The sequence below is a fragment of the Notothenia rossii genome (genome assembly GCF_949606895.1).
Source record: "Notothenia rossii genome assembly, chromosome: 8".
NCBI classification, from domain to species: Eukaryota; Metazoa; Chordata; class Actinopteri; order Perciformes; family Nototheniidae; genus Notothenia; species Notothenia rossii.
In genome coordinates this window covers 58,931,574-58,953,896 of record NC_136906.1, presented here as the reverse complement: position 1 = coordinate 58,953,896, position 22,323 = coordinate 58,931,574, and the positions used below count along the sequence as shown (strand labels likewise).

Below are 22,323 nucleotides of genomic sequence, written 5' to 3'. Positions count from 1 at the left end.
AATGTGAGCGGCGGTCCGCTCTGTCCCCTTCCTCTGTTTGTGTGTCAGCGTAGTTGTAGAGCCGCCCACAAAGCTTCAGACTCAGGGATTACGTCACACACGCAACAGAGTACCGTAGTATTCTGTGCAATTCGCCAGTCAATTTAAGTACATGCAAACGGTCCGCGAAACCCGGACATTTTCATGAATTTATAAACCCCCCCCGGAAACCAGACCCGGACAGGGCGTGAAAAGAGGACATGTCCGGGCAAAAGAGGACGTTTGGTCACCCTAACATATAATAACGGACAAAGTAAAGAATGAAGTGTAGGCTATGTTTAAATGTTCGGAATTTGACCGTGTATGATGTTCCTCTTGAGTTGCCGTACAGCCATTGCTCCGTTTTCAGTTTTTTTTTACATGTTTTTCACACGCTAGGAGTATAGGTGTAGTAAGAGACGGAACCCGAACACATATGGTACCCCGAACACAAATGGTACCGACACCGGTGGTTGAGACGGTGAGGTCTTTGGCGACTAGTTTTATAGCCCCATGTACATTACTTAGGTGCTTCAGGAGATTGGCATTGCTGTTATTCGAAGTGGACAATTCTTTCTGTCCTGCACACAGTTTATATTTTACCTTAATATTTGTTGCGTCCTTTATCCCCACAAATTGAAAATAGTGGTTATATTTCCAAGTTGCAAATGCGCTGCTGCTCTCGCTGAAACTTGCATCTGCCATTGTGTGTGCTGGTGGTGAGCGTTGTGGTGAGCGTTGCCCTGTGTGTGTGTGTGTGTGTGTGTGTGTGTGTGTGTGTGTGTGTGTGTGTGTGTGTGTGTGTGTGTGTGTGTGTGTGTGTGTGTGTGTGTGTGTGTGTGTGTGTGTGTGTGTGTGTGTGTGTGTGTGTGTGTGTGTGTGTGTGTGTGTGTGTGTGTGTGTGTGTTAGCATTAGCAAGTGTTCGTGTGTGTGTATTTTCCCCATAAGGCAAGACCCGCCCAACTCTGTCTCGGATTGGCTTACCCTGAAATGGTAACCAAATGGTAATTGGTTAACCCCGTTAACCAATCATCACTCCTCTCTGGTTACTTTCACTTTTATATGGTGCTGTGAGAGGACATCGCTGTATTCGCCTGTAAGTTACATCCGCAGGGAAATTCGGTTCAGTCCCATCACATAATGTAACGCAGTAACGCACCCATTTAAAGCACAGTAACTATAACAGCGTTACATAATGGGAATATGTAACTAATAACGTTATTAGTTACCGCAACAAGTTGCGTTACATCAATGCGTTACATTGTAACGCGTTAGTCCCAACACTGATCATGATTAATCACCATTCGAACTATGTCCAAAATATGCCATTTCTTTATGTATATTGTTGTGGGAATGGAAAGATAAATGAAAGAAGGCGGATATATATCCATTTAACATACAGTATACGTATGTTTATTATAACATTGTTCTGTGTGTCAAAATGAAAGACAGCCCACACACCTATCAATCATCAAACCGTGGGGTCTTATTTCATTACGTGTGGATTTCTATCAACACGTAGTTGTATCGATGTATAGAGATGTACTACAGCAAAAGTATTCTCCGTCGGGACTTCGTGCAACAACACCACGCCGTTATCTTGATTCCGATTGGCCAGAAGACATTATCAAAGATGTTCTATTGAGAAGACAATCACTACGTGACAAAAGTTTTCAAAACCGTTTCTAGTCTTCAGTATTTCCAGGCAAGTGGCTACTGAAATCAATCTTACTGTGTGCAATTTACTCCGCGCGAGTTGGCGGACTTTATTTTGCTTACTTTAACAACATTTTTCAAGGTGGGGCTAAGCCATTTCTTGGCATGGCTGTAGCCCAGCCATACCCTGGCGCTGCCACTGGTGGGATGTATGTCGCGGGCCATTCTGCGCATGCGTTAAATATTTTAACGCAATTAATTCAAAAAATTAATTACCACCGTTAACGCGATAATTTTGACAGCATTACAAAAAATGTAATCTGTGGAAGCCGTAGTACTGTGAAAAGCACGACCAATCATTTTAGCCGGTGTGAGTACCATATATGTTCGGGGTACCACCTCCAGTCCAACAACCTCTATGAACCCCTCCAGTCTGGTTTTCGCCCACTCCACAGCACTGAAACAGCCCTGGTCAAAGTAATCAACGATCTCCTCTCCTCTGCAGACTCCGGTGCCCTCAACATCCTGCTACTACTAGACCTCAGCGCAGCCTTTGACACTGTGAATCACTCAATCCTCCTACAAAGGCTGCGCCAACAGGGTGTTGAGGGCTCCGCTCTCGACTGGCTCACCTCCTACCTCACCGACAGGCAACAATTCATCTCCCTCTCTGGCCACACATCCGCCCTCTCCCCAGTCACACAGGGGGTCCCCCAGGGCTCAGTCCTCGGCCCCCTCCTCTTCATCTGCTATCTTTTCCCCCTTGGTCACATTATTCGCAACCTCAACCTTGATTTCCACTGTTACGCCGATGACACCCAGATCTACATCACCACCAAATCCCCTCACAACCCTCCCCTCACCCATATCGAAACCTGCATCTCTTCAATAAAAACATGGCTGACTCACAATTTCCTTAAACTCAACAGTGATAAAACAGAGCTACTCATCATAGGCACCAGATCAACCCTCAATAAAACAGGACCCATTTCACTCACCATTGAGAATTCGACCATCACCCCCTCCCCCCTGGCACGCAATCTTGGCGTTATCCTGGACCCCACCCTCTCCTTTGACCCCCATGTCAGCTCCATCATCAAGATCTCCTACTTCCACCTCCGCCGCATTGCCAAAATCAAACACTACCTCCCCCCCCGTGCTGCTGAATCCCTCATCCATGCCTTCATCACCTCCCGCCTCGACTATTGCAACGCCCTCCTCACTGGCATCTCCTCCCATTCCCTCCATAGACTCCAAATGGTACAAAACTCTGCTGCCCGCCTCCTCACCCACACCCGGACCCGTGAACACATCACTCCCGTTCTCCGCTCTCTTCACTGGCTCCCCATCAAACAACGCATCATCTTCAAAACACTCCTCCTCACCTATAAAGCCCTTCACCACCTAGCCCCCCCCTACCTCTCTGACCTCCTCATCCCCTACAACCCCCCCCCCGAGCCCTCCGATCCTCCTCCACTCTCTCCCTCACAGTACCACCATCAAGACTCAAAACATTTGGCAACAGAGCATTCTCCAGATCAGCACCCCGCCTCTGGAACTCCCTCCCCCAATCTGTCCGCCACTCTCCCACACTGTCTACCTTCAAAACCCAGCTGAAAACATACCTCTTCTCCCAAGCCTTCAACTTACCCTACCCCCCAACCCACTGACTTCACTCACACCCCACGCTGTATCTCTTATTCACCCCACGCTGCATCTCTTATACATACATTCATCAACTTTTTCTTTCCTCTTTTCCATTATGTTGTCTTTTGCTCGTTGTCCTATGCTTGCTCCCCCCCTGTGTTGTCCTTTGCCTGTTCATGTAATGTTCATGTTCAATTTTCTTGTCCAATATGTTGTCTTCTGCCTGTTCACCCCCTTTCTGTACTTTTAATTTTTTTTGTAAGCGACTTTGGGTTATTGAAAAGCGCTATATAAATAAAAGTTATTATTATTATTATTATTATTATATGTGTTCGGGGGCCGTCTCTTACCAATGACGTATTGTGATTGGCTGTACGGTAATTTACCCAGGGGTGCTTGGGGGCAAATCACATATACAGATCATGACGAACCGAGTTGAAGTATTCCAATACTCCTAGCGTGTGAAAATGTTTGTGAAAAACATGTGAAAAAAACATGAAAACGGGGCAATGGCTGTACGCCATTGGCTGTACGGCAACTCAAGAGGACCATCATACACGGTCAAATTCCGAACATTTAAACATAGCCTACACTTCATTCTTTACTTTGTCCGTTATTATATGTAGAAGATATTACTTTTTATATATATATATATTTATATATATATATTATGTTTACACTGTCGATTGTTATTTTTGGGGGACACACGACACATCAAATCACATCTACAGACAAGACGAAGCGAATGGAAGTACTCCCATACTCCAAAGTTCAGTGCCTGCAATGCTAGCTTTGCGGCTAGCGGTTAGCATTTTCAATGGAAATATACATTGAAACATCATGTTTCAGTAAAAAGATGGCCCCACTGATCATTTACTCTCTGAGACGATTCCAGGGATGTCTGACTCGAGTTTCTAGCACCAGGGAAAGTGGACAAAAGTGCCCCAGATCAGCCTCTTAATTTACCCAGGGCCTAGTGCTTGGCTTTCGGCATGAACATTCAGGAAACTCCCCTGAGTATTTTATTACATATCTCAACTTTGGAGAGGAGTTGGGGGACAAACGACACATCAAATCAGATCTCCACATCAAGCCGAAGCTCATTAGAATATTCTTGACTGCCTAGCCTGCGGGGAAATTGGTGTGCGTGACGTCATTGACGTCGAGACGGACCCCGAACACATGGTACCGACACCGGCAGTGACCCAGATGGAGCAAAACCATCTAAACAGCCAAAAAACGATTTTTTTTAAATCGCCACATGTCACCCAGAGTCAACTAAACAGATTGATTGCCAGGTATGTTGTTGAGGACATGCTACCCATCGCAACGGTCGAGTCTGTTGCATGCCTTCAGAGAACTAGTCAGCAAAAAACAACACAACAACTTGTATTTGTATTATTTTTAAAGTAAAGTAAAGTAACTTATTACTAGTTACTTTTATAATTTAGTAACTAATAAAGTAACTAGTTATTTTTTTGAGAGCAGTAACTATAACTATTACTAGTTACTTTTTAAAAGTAACTCGCCCAACACCTATCATGATTAATAAATTTTTAAGCTGTGATTAGTCTTCATTTACCCAGGGCCTAGTGCTTGGCTTTGGGCATGAACATTCAGGAAACTCCCCTGAGTATTTTATTACATATCTCAACTTTGGAGAGGAGTTGGGGGACAAACGACACATCAAATCACATCTCCACATCAAGCCGAAGCTAATTAGACTATTCTTGACTGCCTAGCCTGCGGGGAAATTGCTGTGCGGCTATCACCATAAGAGTGAGAGTGAAAACAGCTTAACGGAAGGCTTTGTTCCTTTTAAAGCCATAACGTTACATACACATTATGAGTAGCAGCGGTTCCAACGCCAATAACAATGCGTGACGTCATTGGTAAGAGACGGACCCGAACACATATGGTACCCCGAACACATATGGTACCGACACCGGCCCGGCTAAAGTAACTGGATGGCCTACCTGCCTGTCAGCCTTCCATCTGTGCACAAACTTATCTCGTGCCCTCATTGGTCATGCGCGCGTTCGTGTGTGTTGGAGGAGGGGGTCTGTAAGGAAGTCGCACATTTTTTTCAGCTGTGTATTTTCTAATTCTAGCGCACTCGAGCTGGTTTCTCCAAAATTACCTACCCTACCTTTAAGTGATTAAACTAAGGATATAGATAACATTTCTAAAAGTTGAGAAAAATGTAGAGGTATGATTGGTTTGAACCACTTGGCTACCAGGACCGGAAAAATTGATATTTTTTAGGCAATATAGGTGCTTCCCTCCTGCTATTGCAGATACATTTTCCTATTTAAGCCTTCAAGCTAACAGACATTATGTCATAGAGCTGGACCAATTCAAAAGCTAATTGAGGACTTTTGTTACAACACACTTAGCCTAATCTGTGATTACATAACCACACTCCAGTCTATTCATCCCAATCCTGTATGTTTCAATAGCCCTCCTATTCAGATGGAGCATTTAAGCCTGGTTGTTACAAGGCGTCATGCTGATGCTACACTAAATAGCACACTGAGATACAAGTGGTCCCCCCCACCCAAATTGATCCCCACCACTATGGCCGAACAAAGGATGGGTCGATCATCCTGCCGCTGTGACGTTGCGGTAAGCAGAAAAATGATTTGTCCGAGGTACTTCCTCTTCTTTGACACCAGCTAATTGAAGGGTTAAGAAGGTTAAGGGTGTCACATAATTGTGATTGATGGACAGCGTGTGTCAGATACTTTTATTTATGTATTCTCTTCAAGAGAGTGAGAAATAGCTCGGGTCAATAGAAGCGTTCCGTGGTGCTAAGTTATTCTGTGTAATAGCTTATTATGGATGTTTGGTGAACGTTAGCAGCTTAGATGGTGAGGTCAATACTGTATTGTCAGTACAGCTTGGATATTAACCCCATTAGCGTGACGCGGGATGATTAACGGAGCGCCGGGCCTTGATTGAGTGAGTTCTCACCCCGTGTTAGCCTCTATGGGTTGCTAAACAAACACAGCCTTACATTAACCTGCCTACACAGCTGCATCGAGTCATGCTGATCTAATTTAACACCTCGAGCTTTCTAAACCTTAATATACACACTGATTTTTTCTTAACTGCAAACATTACTTTGATAAAATAGATAGAAACTTACCATCTCCAGATCCAATACACCTTCCTGTAAAGACACAATCAGAGCAATATTACTTCATATGCATATATAAAATTAAGTAGGGAAACTCTTCCATGTCTTTAATGCATTATGTACATACTTATAGTCGGGTTAAGTATCTTGCCCCTTGGCACTGCGACATGTGGACTGCAGGGGTGGAGATCAAATCACTGACCATCTGATTGGTAGACGACCATTTAACCCTGAGCCAAAGCCTCCCCTTTAAATATATAATGTGTTATAAGCCATCATAAATATTTATGATGTTTCAGAACAATTATTTTATTTATAACTATCATTTAACCTGTTTTTGGTCACTCACTGAATTCCATTTTTGCAGAAGAAGTGGAAGGGAGGTTTATTTTTTGTAAACATCTTCTTGTTTTTAGATCTCTTCTTTATGAATTGATAGGTTTGTGCAACAGTCACTGTAAATGCACACAACGTTACAAATAAAGTCTAGTGTTTCCTAGACTGGATACAGGTTTCTGATACTAAGTAAAGAAATACAAATATAATGTGTTTTTTTACCAATGGAGAGGTGTACCAGTACACCTAAAAGTATTCATAATGAGTCATGATTTATAGTGTGTTATACATCTTTTTTTAAAGCACTATGAATATGTATGAGATGAAATTACTCTACAGCAGTTTTACAAAAGGACAGGAGGAAAAAAGAAAACAAATTGTATCACAATATATTTTAATATATATTTCGATAACAATATTCGGAGGATATATATGTGACCATTGATGCTTAAAGAAATATTAACACAAAGAGAATTTAGATAAATAATCAACAGTAATGTGAATTTAATGAATAAGTAGGCAAAGGTAAATATTAGTCATGATAACAGTCTGCTAAGTTCAGAGAATTAATTCACTTTACTGTATTGCACCTTTTAAAAACAGAAAAACATAGCATATGGAAAATCTGAGGCCATATCTACAGTAGACTCATATCACAATATCCATATATTGACCAGTCCTTTTATACAGTGGTATACAGTACCAGACTATTAACCAATATAGGTGTGTTTATAATGCATTATAGAACTGTTGTGTAACCATGATAACCAATAGCAAAGTAAGCCATATGGTGAGTGTTTCTCTAAATGGTAAACTAGCAGAGAAAAACCAAGTGTGTGTGTGTGTGTGTGTGTGTGTGTTTGTGTGTGTGTGTGTGTGTGTGTGTGTGTGTTTGTGTGTGTGTGTGTGTGTGTGTGTGTGAGAGTAGAGGCAGAGGAGAGGAATATAGTGTTGCAACCAATAGGTAACAAGGGAAGGAAATGAAGGCGCTGGGGAGTGTGTTGCTCACAACATGCTTCTTATCACACACACAAAGACAAGGCCGCTCCCGCCGCTCATCCCGCTCCTGACTGATGTTCCCTCACTAACGATGCATAAGTGATGCTATGCCTCTTATCTGCCACTCAAACGCACACCTGCTCTTCCCCCTCAGCCGGCTGCCTCTAATGTGTTGATGCTTTTCTATGAAGAGTACTTTAAAAAAAAAAAAAATCAGCCCACCCTCCTTTTTCCCTCACTCGTTTACATCCCTCAGTCACTCTGCCTTCCCTCTCTACACGTCTCTCTCCTCATCCATCATAATTAAAAGCTCGGCCGGGTTTGAGAAGGCTGATTAATTGCATGCGAGCTCTGGCAGGTCCCATCATGCAGCCGCAGATGGGACCGTGAGTTCAACACGGAGGTACAGACAGACGTTGGGAAGGAACGAATGCTAAGCGGACATTTCAGTGTGTGTGAGAGTATTGCTGTGTCTCAATGCGGATTCTCTACTTCGTACAGTGAACACTTGCGCAGTGTTTCAAAAGTGGTGCAGCATTTTACCACTTCCGGGTCCGTAGTCTCGAAGTCAACTGTATTTTTATAGTGTATTGAAAATAAAGTTTTACACTGTTGCATATCATTATTTGAATACAGCTTTAGCTTTTTACTTCTGGGATTGCAGTTACAATTTTGAAAGTAAAACAAATCTTGTAATATGTGGAGATTATCCTGCTGAACAAAAACACTATGATAAATGTGTTTGTCACAGATCTTATTTTCTTCAATATTCCAAAATACAATGTTAAATCCCATTGCTTTTTGTCGAGGGTGCGCTTGCTATGCTATTCCAGGTTGGCTTACAAAAATACGTCATCTCCACGCCACTGTATCACACCCTGTAGCTCAAATCGCATGTTTCGCTCCTTTCCTGGAAGTGACGATCAGCGCTGTTAACCAGCTAGATCGCTAGCAACAATTTAATCGCTGTAGCAAGCCATAACAGACTGCTCAATTAACCCAATACAATGAATGGGGGCTTGTTTTCAACACCAGTATACTGGTACGTTCAAGAAATACTGAAAGAAACGCTTGTTTCACTTTTATTTGTATAGTGCTGTGATCACAGGAGCAAACACACTTCCGTTTTGCAGCCAAGGCGGTGATTGTTGAGTGAGATTCGTGTCCAGCTTTTCCAATGTTTTACCATACAGATTCTGCATTGGCAATACCTCCCATTGGGATGCACTTAAAATCGCAAATGTTAGTACAGAGGTATGAGAATTGAGACGCAGCATATGTGTTTTGTAGTTTAACGGTGAGCAAAGGGTCGATGAGGCACTGGGGGCTAATGTGATGCAGACGAGGTGAGTTGGTGGCACGCCAAATGAAGATGCTGCGGTGTTGAAAGACAGAGACAAGGCCTCCGGTGGCTTTTAAACTCCAAGGCCTGGTGTCTGCAGTAATTAGCTACTTGTCCAAGCACGGCTGCGAGCAGTCTCTCAAGCGCACGGCTGTTTGTACTAATGTTTGGAGCACTGCATCACAGGACTCAGCCCAGCAGTTACTCAGAAACACCCAAAAGATATGCAAAACACAATTTGAAGGCAATGTGATGTATAAATAAAAATAGTACCAGCTGTCTCTTTTTGGCAGCGCAGTAGAAATGAGGCCAGCTGGATATTTAAAATCTGTTTAGGGTGCAGATTTACAGACACAAACAAATAGGGATTAATAAAGAGCAGAAAAGCGAACCTGAAGGCTCCGCATTTCTTCCTCCTTCCTGCGACTCCTGTCCAACAGCTCTGAAACAAAGAAGATTCAAGTTTATTTCCTGTCCAAGTATTGACATAGGATTCAATAAAGGTGCAGGATTGATTTTATTCAGCAGCAGCCAGCCAGCTAACCAATCAGAGCAGACTGGACTCTGGTTTCAGACAGAGGGTGAAAAGAGGTGCTGCAGCACAGGCAATATGTCACAGTAGAGGAAGGAAAAACAAATATGAACCTGAAAGTGAGCTAAACATGGCCCCTTTAAATTACATGGGTGAGGATCAGGATCAACTTGATAGAAACATCCCAAAATGATCAGTTTTACCAATTTCTAGGAAAAAAAGATTTATAAATCAGAATCATCAGAATGCTTTATTCATCAATTGGGTTTTGTGATAGTAATTAAAATTTAGAAAAAAATGTAATACAAATATTTATATGAACATAAGAGGTTCAAGTAACTGGAATAACATTTAAATATTTATATAAATATAAACAAATATGTTATTGCCTTGTAAATTATTTATATACATTTATTTTAATTCACTTAACATTACAGCATACCATCAAAAGAATAACAGTGCATTGGTCATGTAATGAATGCTACACATCCCATTATGTTACAATGCAAACACAGTTTGCTTCTAGTGGATTATATTTGCCTGAACAGGTGGAGAGAGAAACTCTGCCTGTGTTTGTTGTTGATTGCAACAACAAATTGTTTTTAATGACAATCACTGGCTGTTTGCTTAATGAGGTGTTGAATCAAAGGAATAACTCTAATTTCAGTTAGCAGTAGAGTCTTAATTAGCAAATGCCACAATATTTACTCATGTTTTCTCCGATCCGCATTATTCCTGTCAAACTTTTTGCTTTGTGTTTTTTTTTTTATAATTGTGTTTTAATAAAAAGATGGCAACTCATAATGGAACTAAAAAAAAAAGAAAGAAAATGTTCAAAAACCTTTTGATGTGTATGAATCATTGTCAAATATAAATCGTAGATAATCGTAATTATTCTCCCAATAAAGAATACTTATTGTGCCAACTTCTGTTTTGATTTTGGAATAGTGCATTGCTTAAAATAACGGATTTAATGCCGGCTTTAAACATGGCTGAAAAGAAAACAGAAATGAATATTTCCTCATGCGATAGCTCTCTACTAACACATGCAAAATAAGATAATGATGTTTTATAAGTAGCCCTACATTGCACGTAGCCATGTGACCGTGACGCAGGTTTTTTTTGGCTAACGATAGCTTTTTACTTCTGCCGATTCCATTGACTCTCAAAAATTCAAACGTGATATTACAAACATGCGTTTTCCACATCAAATTTCAACTCTCTCTTTCCCTCTGTTAATGGAACACAAATTAGACCCATTTCACTGCATTGTTCAAATGAAGCGCTAAAAAAACAAGTTGTTCTTCCTCTGGCAGTTGCAGCTCATTAGGAGAAACTCAGTGAAAGAAATTGGGAGTGGGGAAGTGGAAAACAAGTAAATTGTCTCCAGAAGTCGGAAAGTTCACACAGATTAGGATGCTTCCTAAAACATTTGTCATCATAAACAGACATGCCAGTGTGCATGATACTGAAAAAAACCAATGCATCAGATACAGAGCAACAGCCATTTTAACAAGCATCCGTGAGCACACAACACACAGCAACGAGTTGGTGACAAGAAGCCTTCAGTAATATGCAGGCAGTTAATCAGTAACTGCTTTAATGAGGTTGTCATTGAATGAAAATAGAAAAAAAGTTGTTTAGTTTCAATCAAATTGACTGTCAAAGAGTCAAGGAAGACTATCCTTAAGAGCTAAGTATTTACGCCTTTCCAGAGGTGGGAGTAAGTCCTACATGAGCAAGTCTCAAGTCTTAACCTACAAGTCTCAAGCAAGTCCAAAGTCACTGTGGTGAGAGTCAAGCAAGTCAAGTCAAGTCATCACTCAGGTCAAGTAAAGTTTCCGCATTTAAAATCAGTTAAAAATATTGTGGTTATGAAAAGTTTGGTTTTATTTTCAACATAAACAGCAATGGAGAGTGGGGCGCTGAAATGATAACCGTATAAGTTCTAAAAGGGCTCTAAAGTGAAAACAGGAGTACAACACAAATATTTGACATCAACGTGTGAAGCCTCCTGCCTTGGCTCCCCTTCAGCAGGGTCACAGCATTCCTCCTGTCTAAGGCGCTCCCATATGACACCGTCTCATTGTTTTCCTAACTGTGTCAGTGCACAAAGAAATATTGCATCAGTGTTTGTGTGTGCAGACAGTGTGACATTAAGATGAAACTAATTTCTTTCATTTGGGAACACCCACATATACATATGGAGTTGGCCAGTTCTGTGTCATTTGAAAACAAATTCCGTTGTCGGACACACACAAACACACGCAGAGCTGAGCAGAGCACAAACACACACATCATGCGCCTTAGTGACCAGACATCTCCTTCATAAAACGAGTAATAGGGGGATCAATCGGGCAGTTCGATGTGTGTAGAGGTGTGTGTTTGTAGAGGTGTGTGTGGTTAAACGAAGCAGCCTGCGGTCGCTCTTTAACTGTTCTAATGAAAGTAAACACAGTGAAGGCGTTGCGTAAAAGGCACAGCTCTTTGCGCGCTGGTGCTGCACTTCTCAGAGGCGGAGTTACACGTCCCGCTGCATCCTGGTGCTGTAGCGATTTCATGAAGCGAATGAGAGTCAGAGTTGGAAATATATCTAAAATAATGTAGGCACTGGCACTTCCCAACATAAACATTACAGTCTGCAATGAAACGGTTGTCTCCTGTGTGCTCCACTTCCTACTTGGCGCTCCGGCAACTTTCTCGTGCGAACAAGTTACAGTATCTTTTCCTTTTTTTGTATTGCCCTTTAGGGGCTCCGTACAATACAAAAAGAAATGCAAATATTTAATTTTAAAAAGTAAAGTCCTTTCGAGTCATCTGTCTCAAGTCAAGTCTCAAGTCATGAATACCAAGTCAAAGTCAAGTCAAGTCTTTTATCAATGTTAGTCAAGCAAGTCTTGAGTCCAAAAATCAAGTCTGACTCGAGTCCCCCACCTCTGCGCCTTTCACCACCATACATAGGCAAACTAAGGGATTTCTCATCCAAGGCCTTTTTTTTATCACGTATTAGCTGCTTACATGATGCTGTTGTATAGCTCGGCATTGAAGATGATCTTGCACTGCATTCCTAAGTGAAATCAACACGGTGTTTTTCTAATTAGATGATGTCTATGTACCTCTCTTTTCAGTGTCGAGGGAGTGCAGCAGCTTCTCCTGTTGATCGAGGCGCTGCAGGAGAGCCGTCTGCTCAGAGTCCCGGCTCTGCCTCAGGGCCTTTAACTGATCCCTGGTCTGTTGTTGCTGCTTCCTCAGGCGCTGTTCTCTTGTGTTGCACTCCCGCACCTCCTCACACAGCCAGCGTATCTTGGTCTGGTTGGTGAAATACATTTAGAATCAATGGACTGGAGTGAGATGGGTATCAAGGGTTCTTGTAAGTTTAATCAAAACTTAAGGGCATTATGAAGGGGCATTAACCAATATAGATATGTTTTCTATCATTGTTCAGTGTTTCACTATGGTACCATCTACAGTTAAACAATCTTACTCTGTTATCAAAGAACCAAAGTACCGTTAAGTAACCCAACATTTTTAAAGACTAAGGCCTTAGTTCCTGCCTGTCGGGTGTTCTTTTACCCATAATGACCGCCTCGCTGCACATTATCCCTTACGGATATAACTTGATCTTTACTAACATAGAAAATGCTAACAAGGGAGTTAATTATCCCTGTTGTTCTGTGGTTTTTTATTCTTCTGAAAGAATTTCTGACAGGAGGTATACATTATGGTGATAAACACCATGAATTGTGAAAACACATTTTAACAAATCATGCATCACCGCCACAGCCATAATTACATGTTTCATTTGTACAGAACGTTGTTGCAATACTAAAGAGGAGATGATTTGTGTTGGAAAGAAGTCAAGTGGCAATTTTACTGCAAAAAACAGGAAGACACACAATAAAAGAAAAACGGCATCTTATAATTTCATCAATTACAAAAGCAAAACATCATGTTGAACATAATGCTGGCCCAGAGGAATGATAGCCAGAGAAATACTGTACTATGATTGAACTTCTAAGGATATAGAAAATTCCAATTTTCCTTGTGCTCATAATTATTATGGAGAAAAACATTCTGTCATAACCTCAGTTTCATTATGATCACTGGTGACTCTGCTACACATCAGTGCTCAGCTGTGGTTGCTTCTTCTGGTTTCCTCTATAATAAATCATCTTTTCATAGGGGTTATGCTTTTGTAAATGTTGTTTTAAAAACACACAAAAACATATGTACTTGGTTAAATCATTATTTGTTCACAAGGACCAAATAAAAATGGTTACATAGATTTGTTGCGATTGTCTTTCATTCATCTTCTATAAAGTGTAGGCCTGGGAATGAACATGGTGTTCAAGGTCGTGCCAAGTACTTCATCTTGCATTTTCTCAATTATATATTTGATTATTTAGACAAATCCCTTGTAATCCTGTGTAATAATCATACCTTTGTCTCAGCTAGCCAGCGGTGGGGGTCTTTCACTAATCCAGGTTTCTGGGAGATGGCCTGTGAAAACAGAACAGAGATTACTGCAAATGTAAGCTGCCTTTGTTAGCATGCGTTACAAAACATTCAGTAAATGACTGTTTTATTTTATTGCAATTTAACTATATTTTATTACGGTGTTGTTAAAGATTTTTTGTTTTGTATTAGATGTCTGCACCATGACATCAAGTCAAATTCCTGGTATGTGTGAACCTACCTGGCAATAACCTGTTTCTGATTCTGATCTATACATACAAGTAGATCTGAAGACAGTGCGCATCCTAGAGATTTTGCAGTTAGGATTATGGCTGCACGATTTGGAAAAAATAACTCATTGCACACTGACTGATTTTTGCAATTGAATATTATTTGTGATGTTAGAGTGAAAGATCATTTTTGAAAATAATTCACATGATCATGGTGTGATTTTTAAGAGGATCTGTACCAAAGAAAGATTGTTCCGTAAACACTGTTAGTTGATGTGCAGCACCAATACTTCATTCAGGTATTCCAATTGGGTTTACTGCAATTTGGATATTCAACTGGTCGCTATTACAACTTCCATAGAATTTGTTTTATTATGCTTTTTGGGGGTTTTCTTTTCCTGTAGTGTGATATTTAGGTTTGTGCATGTTAATGGTTTGCAAAAGCTAAAATCCCACGGTTCCTTCCAGAAGGAGTTTCTCTCCCACACCGCCAACCCCCCCGGCCTGAAACGCCTCCATTGGACTCCTTTCTTTTTTTTCAGTGACATCCCTATGTAACACTTGCGCTTCTATTGGCTAGTGCTCCAACCGAGTATGGGGTGGGACATCTCTAAGCAGTTGACCAATCGCAACAGAGGAGTCAGCTGACCAATCAGAGCTGACTGGGCTCTGGTTTCAGACAGAGGGTGGAAAGAGGTGCTGCAGCACAGGCGGTATTAGAAAAAGAAAGATCTTTTTGAACATTAAAGCATGGAGACATGTCACAGTAGAGGCACTAAATCCAATAATGAATCCTGAAAATGAGCATAATAGGGTCCTTTTAAGTTGTCTTACAGACTCAAGAAAATAGACAGTTCAATGTAAAAAAATAAAAAGCCGAAGTAGTATTGGGAATGTGGATGGAATAACAACAGGACACAAATGAGAAGAACAGCTTCTTCTCACACCCTTAACTTCTGTGAAGAACGGCTTCTGCCAACTTAAATTGCTGCGTGTGCGTTTAACAGCCTATGACACTACATTACACTAGTGCAAGCACATACGCCACAGAGGTTGTGTGTGGGTGTGTCCTAAAAATGAGCTCAGGGAGTGTGATCCATCCTTCCCAGACAAGCTTGTCAGCATCAACAATACAAAATGACTTTCTGCAAACTCCTAATGACCACACACACACACACACACACACACACACACACACACACACACACACACACACACACACACACACACACACACACACACACACACACACACACACACACACACACACACACACACACACACACACACACACACACACACACACACACACACACACACACACACACACACACACAAATGTTTAGGGTTAACAAATAGTACACTTAGAATCTAATAAGAAATCCCTATTTGTCCCGATGCTGGGATATTTGCCTTGTTAAAAGAAATGGAAAGTGCAGATAAAAAGGCAATGAAGAGGCATCGACACAAATAAGATCAAATATGTACAAAACCGTGGTAAAAAAAACAACCCAAAAAACCCTGTTTGTGTTACATGAAGAGATGAACAGATAGAATATTTATAATCCAATCGTACTTTTAGGCATGGTAGTTTATTAGCGTAACGTAACCCCATGTACACAATCAGGTCTTTTCAGGTGTCCTTATGGTTGCACTTTAACCAATGCACCAACCGAAGGAGCAGGTAATCATTACTATATATGAATAATGTCGAAACAGAAACAAACATGGGTTACCATGGGATATGACAAGAAAATACATTGCGGTTAGATGATATGTGTATTTACCAATGGACTTCCAAGTCATCCTAAAGTTGCAGCTTCATCTGAAACTGAAGAAAAAACTTTCTGATGCTCCACTTCTCCAATTTCGTCAGTAATGGAAGGTTTATTATGTCCAATGTTTAGTGAACAGCCCTGCTTTATTTCAAAGAAATGGGCTGCATTGGTGAGGGTTATATTTCTTGAGTTACCGAAGAGAAATAAAACAGGTTCCAGGAAGTTCACTTCGAGAAAGAGATCATCAAACTAAAATAAAAAAAGGAAATAAAATAAAATATAAATAATTAATCTTTGCCCAACGACAAACCTTTAGTTTCAAATACATTTGCAAGGAGACTTCCTGCCACCCTGCTAACATACAAAGAGACAAGAACAAACGCATAATTCCCATGCTACTACATAAAGGTAAACAGCTCCAACAAACACACATTCCCATGAACTAAATCACACACAGTCAACAAAAAGTACAACAGTTTGTATTATTTCCCCAGGTACACGCTTATGGCAAGGTGTTTACGCGTGATCAACACACATGGAAAACACAGCAGGATTTATTTGACCCTGAACAAAGTCATTGCAGAGGTGTCAGGCAACTTCTTCATGCTGTCATTCAAAACCAAGATCCAAGCAAAATGAATTTCCCAAGTTGTTGCCACGGCAGAGTGCTGCTGTGCTTAGGTCCCCCATCTCAGGGAGTGTACAACGGCATGGCAGAGCGTGTGAATGTGTCGGAGGATAAAACATGAGTCTATGCTTCTCGCTATTTCTTTTCTACTGTTTTCACCAACCATCAAAGGCAGCTGCGCTCAGTGGCAGACAAAAAGGCGGAGAAACTGTTGGAAAACTGAACAAGTAGGCTGGGAGTTTAAAGTGCTGTCTGTGGGGTTGAAGAGAGAAATGCCACTATTTTCTCAGCAGCACCGCCGTGAAATCCAAATGTCTGCCACTGCTCATTTAAATGTGGGACTGTGTGGTGTATATGTCTATTTCAGAGTGCGACTACTACTGTGTGTCTTTGATTACAGTTTGTTTGCTTCCCCTACTGCTGAGAAAATGGCAAAGATGGCAAAGTTTAGAGAGAAGCAAAAATCGGAGACAAAAATGTTGATGTCTTTCTATGTATTTGCACATGGTAACCTTTAAACCTGTAACACTTAAAAATTGATTGTTCTTGGGAATGGTACACTTTTTCAGTATTTTAACTCAAGCATTGTGTCATGTGAAGCAGACAAAAGAAAATAAATTCACGCGATGAAGTAATGTATGTTTGTTTTAAACCATTTCTTAAATTACATTTATAAAATAATCCATGGTAATATATACTGTTAACGTGATATAATGTTACCTATATGTATATTATGAGATATGTATATATTTTACGAAGACTTTGGCCATTCACCCAAGCCTTTATGACAGCGTACTACCCTATTAAGTATTAACTTCACTACACTGTCTTACAACTTCTTGCATTAGTGCCTCTTAAGAGAAGGAAGATAGGTATCATGAGGTAACTGAAACCTAATATACCTCTTAACTGTTAATGATTCCCCTCATTAGGCCAATCACTCGTGAGTTTGACTTCTTCTCAACATGACAGATTACAGATGAGGCGAGGCATTGGCTGGCAGCTCTGGCTGCAGCACTGCGCGCCAGATAGTGAAATCTATAAGAGCAGGCTGGGTTCATTACCTTGGGGCAGCAGAGTAAAACTAGCTGCAAGCTTGTAGGGAGGAGAGAGTGTGAGCCATGTGTCTATTAGTGTGTGGGTATTTCCTGTCGGCAATATGTGTAAAATATTTGCGTTTGTCAGAAGTAATGTACCCTACTGTGCGTAATTGTAATTTATATTATCTCACATCTAATTAATCTACAAAATACAATAACAATCGGATAAGAATACTTTCTAGAGAATACATGGCTTTTTGCCCCATTAAAGGGGCCCTTTTATGGTCATTTTCAGGTTCATATTTGTATTTGTACCCTCTACTGTGACATATTTCCATGCTTTAATGTTCAAAAGGTGCATTACGTTTCTCATGCCTGTGCTGCAGCACCTCTTTTCACCCTCTGTCTGAAACCAGAGCCCACTCTGCTCTGATTGGTTAGCTGGCCGGCTCTGTTGAGATTGGTCAACCGCTTAGAGATGTCCCGCTCCCAACCTGTTGGATCGCTGACCAATAGAAGCTTGGTGTTATTTAGTCACAATGTGAAGTTAGTAAACAATGGAGGTGTTTCAGGAGGGGGTGGGTGGTAGAGAAACTCCCTCTTGAGGGGACTTTAAGATGTTAGCCTTTGCAGACCATTTACATGCACAGAACCTATTAGGGGTTTCACCAACTAATCGACTAGTCGACTACCTTTACCACTAGTCGGTGCTGTAGGCCCTAGTCAACTAGTCGTGAAAAAAATTGAGGTAAACGAGGTGCTGCAAAATGCTCCAAAACACGTCCGACATTCTTATGTATGGCAGTACTTCAACGAAGATGTAACCAACTCCACAGTGAAGTGTCAGTTGTGTACAGCTGTACTGAAGTACAATACAAATGCATCTGCTATGCGCAACCATCTGAAGATGAAACACCCGCTGCCACCAGCTAGCACTAGCAGTAATGCTAGCACCAGTGAGCAACGGACCGGCGTCAGCACTGACAGAGGCAAACGAACAGCAAGAAAACACGGGTCAACAGTGATGTGGATGATGAGCTACGGGATTACTGCCAGCGGACACCGCATATCCCCACAATGGATAATCCACTGGAGTGGTGGGCAGAAAACGTGCACCGCTCCCCCCGCTTTCGATTTTGGTGAGTCCAGTTACTGTTTGTTATTTACTCAGCCATGTAACACAAATTAAAATGCAGTGTTTAATGTTACTGTATGAGTTCCAATATAAAATACAGTTGTACAGCTCTCTTTGTGTGTCTTTATTATGACGTAACGACTAGTCGACTGCTATTTTGACAAACGTGTCGACTAGTAAATATTGGTAGTTGTGAAACCCCTAGAACCTATATTATGCACTACAGGAAAGGGAAAACCCCCAAAAAGGCATTTAAGGAGCCACTGAAAGCACAGGGGGAGGAAAACATACCTTACCCTGTGATTAGAATATATATGTAATTGATTGGTCGATTCAACTTGAAGAATCAGCATAACCTTTCTTACATTGGATAGCAAATGCTATGGTGCACTTTGACCAGCACTTTGCCCAGACACATAAAAAACACACTCATACATAAATCATCCTACAAAAACCCTTCACCTAGAGATGCACTGATGCACAGTTAATGGACTGCACTTATATAGACATACATACATATACAGTACAGCATTCTCCCATTCACACACATGCATATGATGGCAGGGAGGGACTCTAATACAAGGTTCTAAGGGCAACTAACATACACTCACATACCGTTGGCCCTTGCCACCAAGGGCTTTTTGGGCTGAAGTGTGTTGCCCCAAGGACCACAGACCTTCGGATTGGTTGACAACAGAGCTACCTCCTGAGCCACAGCGCCCAATCAGTCTTGTATATCCAATGTTTTACCGTCAAATGTACCTACCTGATGGTTTTATGTAACACACAATGCAAAATAGACAGTACCTTAAAGCCACACACACAGAAAATAGACTGTGGAGGATTAACCTATGCTGCGTTCACACCGGACGCGATGTGATTTTTGGGGGCGGCGCGATTACATGTAAAGTCAATGCAGAGATGCAGACAGACGCAAATTGGTTCCGACAGCACGCATGAAGCGGTGGACGCGGCGCGAATCACGCGATTGAGGCGATTGAAGGGGGCGTCGTCAAACTCGGGCGTCAAATTCACATGACGCGTTCTCGCGAAAGACAATCAGTGTTGGGATTCCCTCTGACGTCCTGCTGTTGATCAGTTGTAAAGATGGAAGAGATGATCGTTGTGGCTGTGAGTGGGTTCCCGGAAATTTACGATACAATGTCGTATATCTACCGGGACCGCCACAAAAAGGAGCTGGCTTGGAGGAGAATAAGAACCCAGAAACGACGGCGTTTGTTGCTACGTTTGTAGGACTTCCACAGAAGGTACAAAGGAGCAATAGTTGTTATATCCTCCATAGTCAAGGACAGAAATAACCAAAAAGATCTTGCATGGAAGTGTAAACAACCTCAACTGTCCGTCAAATGCGCGGCGCGACGACGGTATGTCTGTTTTGAAGGACGGGATAAAAAAAACTGCAAGCCGCGGTGAAACTTGAGCGATACGAATATTCGCATCGCGTCCGGTGTGAACGCAGCATTAGGGAGAAAAAGGTACTGTCATTTTTAATATGAAGAAAAAATGTGAACTTAATTTTTCAAGAAAGCAAATGTATAACAAAGTTTGTGTATACTGTCAATTAGAGTATTCAGAAAGAAAAAAAACTGCATAAGCATGACAGACTAAAAACATTGTAATCAGACATGAAAATTGCAATCAGTGCACCTCAACTCTATCTGATTCTAACATATTCACCCTATTAAAGGAACAAACATCTTTCAATCAATAAGAGATGGAAGAATTTCAGATTGAATACAAGCCACCGTACAGCCTTCATCACAGTATGTACAGGGTGTATGCATCATATAGTCATATAGAGCTGATGAGATTAGATGATTGAATAATCATATTCAGATTGATTATCATAATTTTCCATAAAAAAAGTATTCAAATGTGATTGTTCTCATAAATAATTTGCTATATTTTATTGTCTTACATTGTGGGAAATTCAATTAATTTAACTGCCAAAAACAAGACACTTAAAGTTAAAATGGAAATATTTTTACTTTTCTTTGATGTTTAATAGACCAAATGATACATTCAAAATGTGCACTGCAAATTTATAATAATGACGTACATTTTAAGGGATATGTTTTTAACTGTGCTGAACATACAAATACCATTTTTTTTAAACAACTACACACCTGACAACGTACTTTAGGCTGTTGTCTCTTTTGTCTATTATCTTTGCTTCATCTTATTCATCTCAAACTGTCCACATGAATTGAAATGCCATACAGTATGACACTAGATATTGACTTTAACGTTGTATAAAATGACTGCATGTAAAAGAGTTGCAAATAGTACCAAACTGCAGCACCTTAACCACACTGTCCCGCTTCTCCAGCCACACTGAATGCAAATGAACTGGCGTAGCATGACCGGACAAATAATGAAGTAAGCACCTGAGTTTTCTAATGAGTTTGTGGACTATTGGAGCTAAATGGCAAGTCAATATTGTACTTTTGAAGCCCCTGCAGTGGCTGAAATTGCTAAATGCAGCTTTAAACAAACTCAAGGTAATTAAATACAATGTAATCAAACCTGTAGTTTGTCTTCACCGTTCCTAGCCAGGCTGCGACAGGCTGCATCCAGTTCCTCACCCATGGAGGTAAGGACTGCCTCTTGCTCTGCTTCCATCAGCAACACCTTCTCCTCCAGCCTAACACGCTCCGACTCTGAAGCGCGCCTCCGCTCACCCGACCTGACCTGTGTTAGGGGGTGAGAGAGAGCCGAGTGGCGTATTGTGGGTGAAAATGTGCAACCGCAGTCAGGAGTTATGTCATTGGAATCTTACAAGACAGAAGTATTGCAGTTGTTTTTTTTTAAGATGACTTTGAAAAATCCAGGTTTGATTATTAGAAGATCAATTCCAGTAGATGTAAGATTAAAGGATTAAAAGGAAGGTGCAGGAATGAGTCATATACACAGAAAAGAGTTAGCATTTAAGCACTTCCTGATTCCATAGTCTCAATGTTTTTGAGTTGTTCCACTCCACTGGTGGCCGGTGGCTAACAAGTGACTAAATGATAATTCTAAACGTCATCACGCCAAATGATGAACTGCCTTTAGCTTAGCGGTAGTGACATGAAGTCATGAAACCGTGATGTAGTTCTGTGCTACCCTAACGTTAGCTTATTACTACTGGCAATTGCATTTACTCTTCAACTATTATAAAAGTGGTGTTAATACCTGGAGATTATCCTGCTCACTTTCATAAACATTTGTTTGCCACAAATGTCTACTCTTTTAATTTGTTATTATGCGCAATGCCTTGTTTTGTTTTATGTTGCTGCAACAAATCAAATCCAAAATTGGGATTAATAAAGTACATCTTATCTTATTTTCTGCAATTATTCCAAAATCCAATGGAAAAATGACATT

The 22,323-nt window shown here is 41.0% G+C and overlaps 1 protein-coding gene across 4 annotated transcripts in view; it reads right to left on the bottom strand.

The window, feature by feature from the left end:
* Nucleotides 1-22,323, bottom strand: part of cep128 (centrosomal protein 128) — a 93,322-nt gene that overhangs the window by 12,007 nt on the left and 58,992 nt on the right. For all 4 annotated transcript variants that reach the window (XR_013801539.1, XM_079644079.1, XM_079644078.1 and 1 more), the window contains exons 18-22: nt 21,484-21,648; nt 14,111-14,170; nt 12,787-12,979; nt 9,531-9,580; nt 6,471-6,494 (exon numbers count right to left, since the gene is read on the bottom strand). Coding sequence is in view for 3 of the 4 variants with exons in the window: in XM_079644079.1 (XP_079500205.1) it covers nt 6,471-6,494; nt 9,531-9,580; nt 12,787-12,979; nt 14,111-14,170; nt 21,484-21,648 (492 nt within the window). In the remaining variant the exon portion in view is untranslated. The remainder of the gene's footprint in view (nt 1-6,470; nt 6,495-9,530; nt 9,581-12,786; nt 12,980-14,110; nt 14,171-21,483; nt 21,649-22,323) is intronic.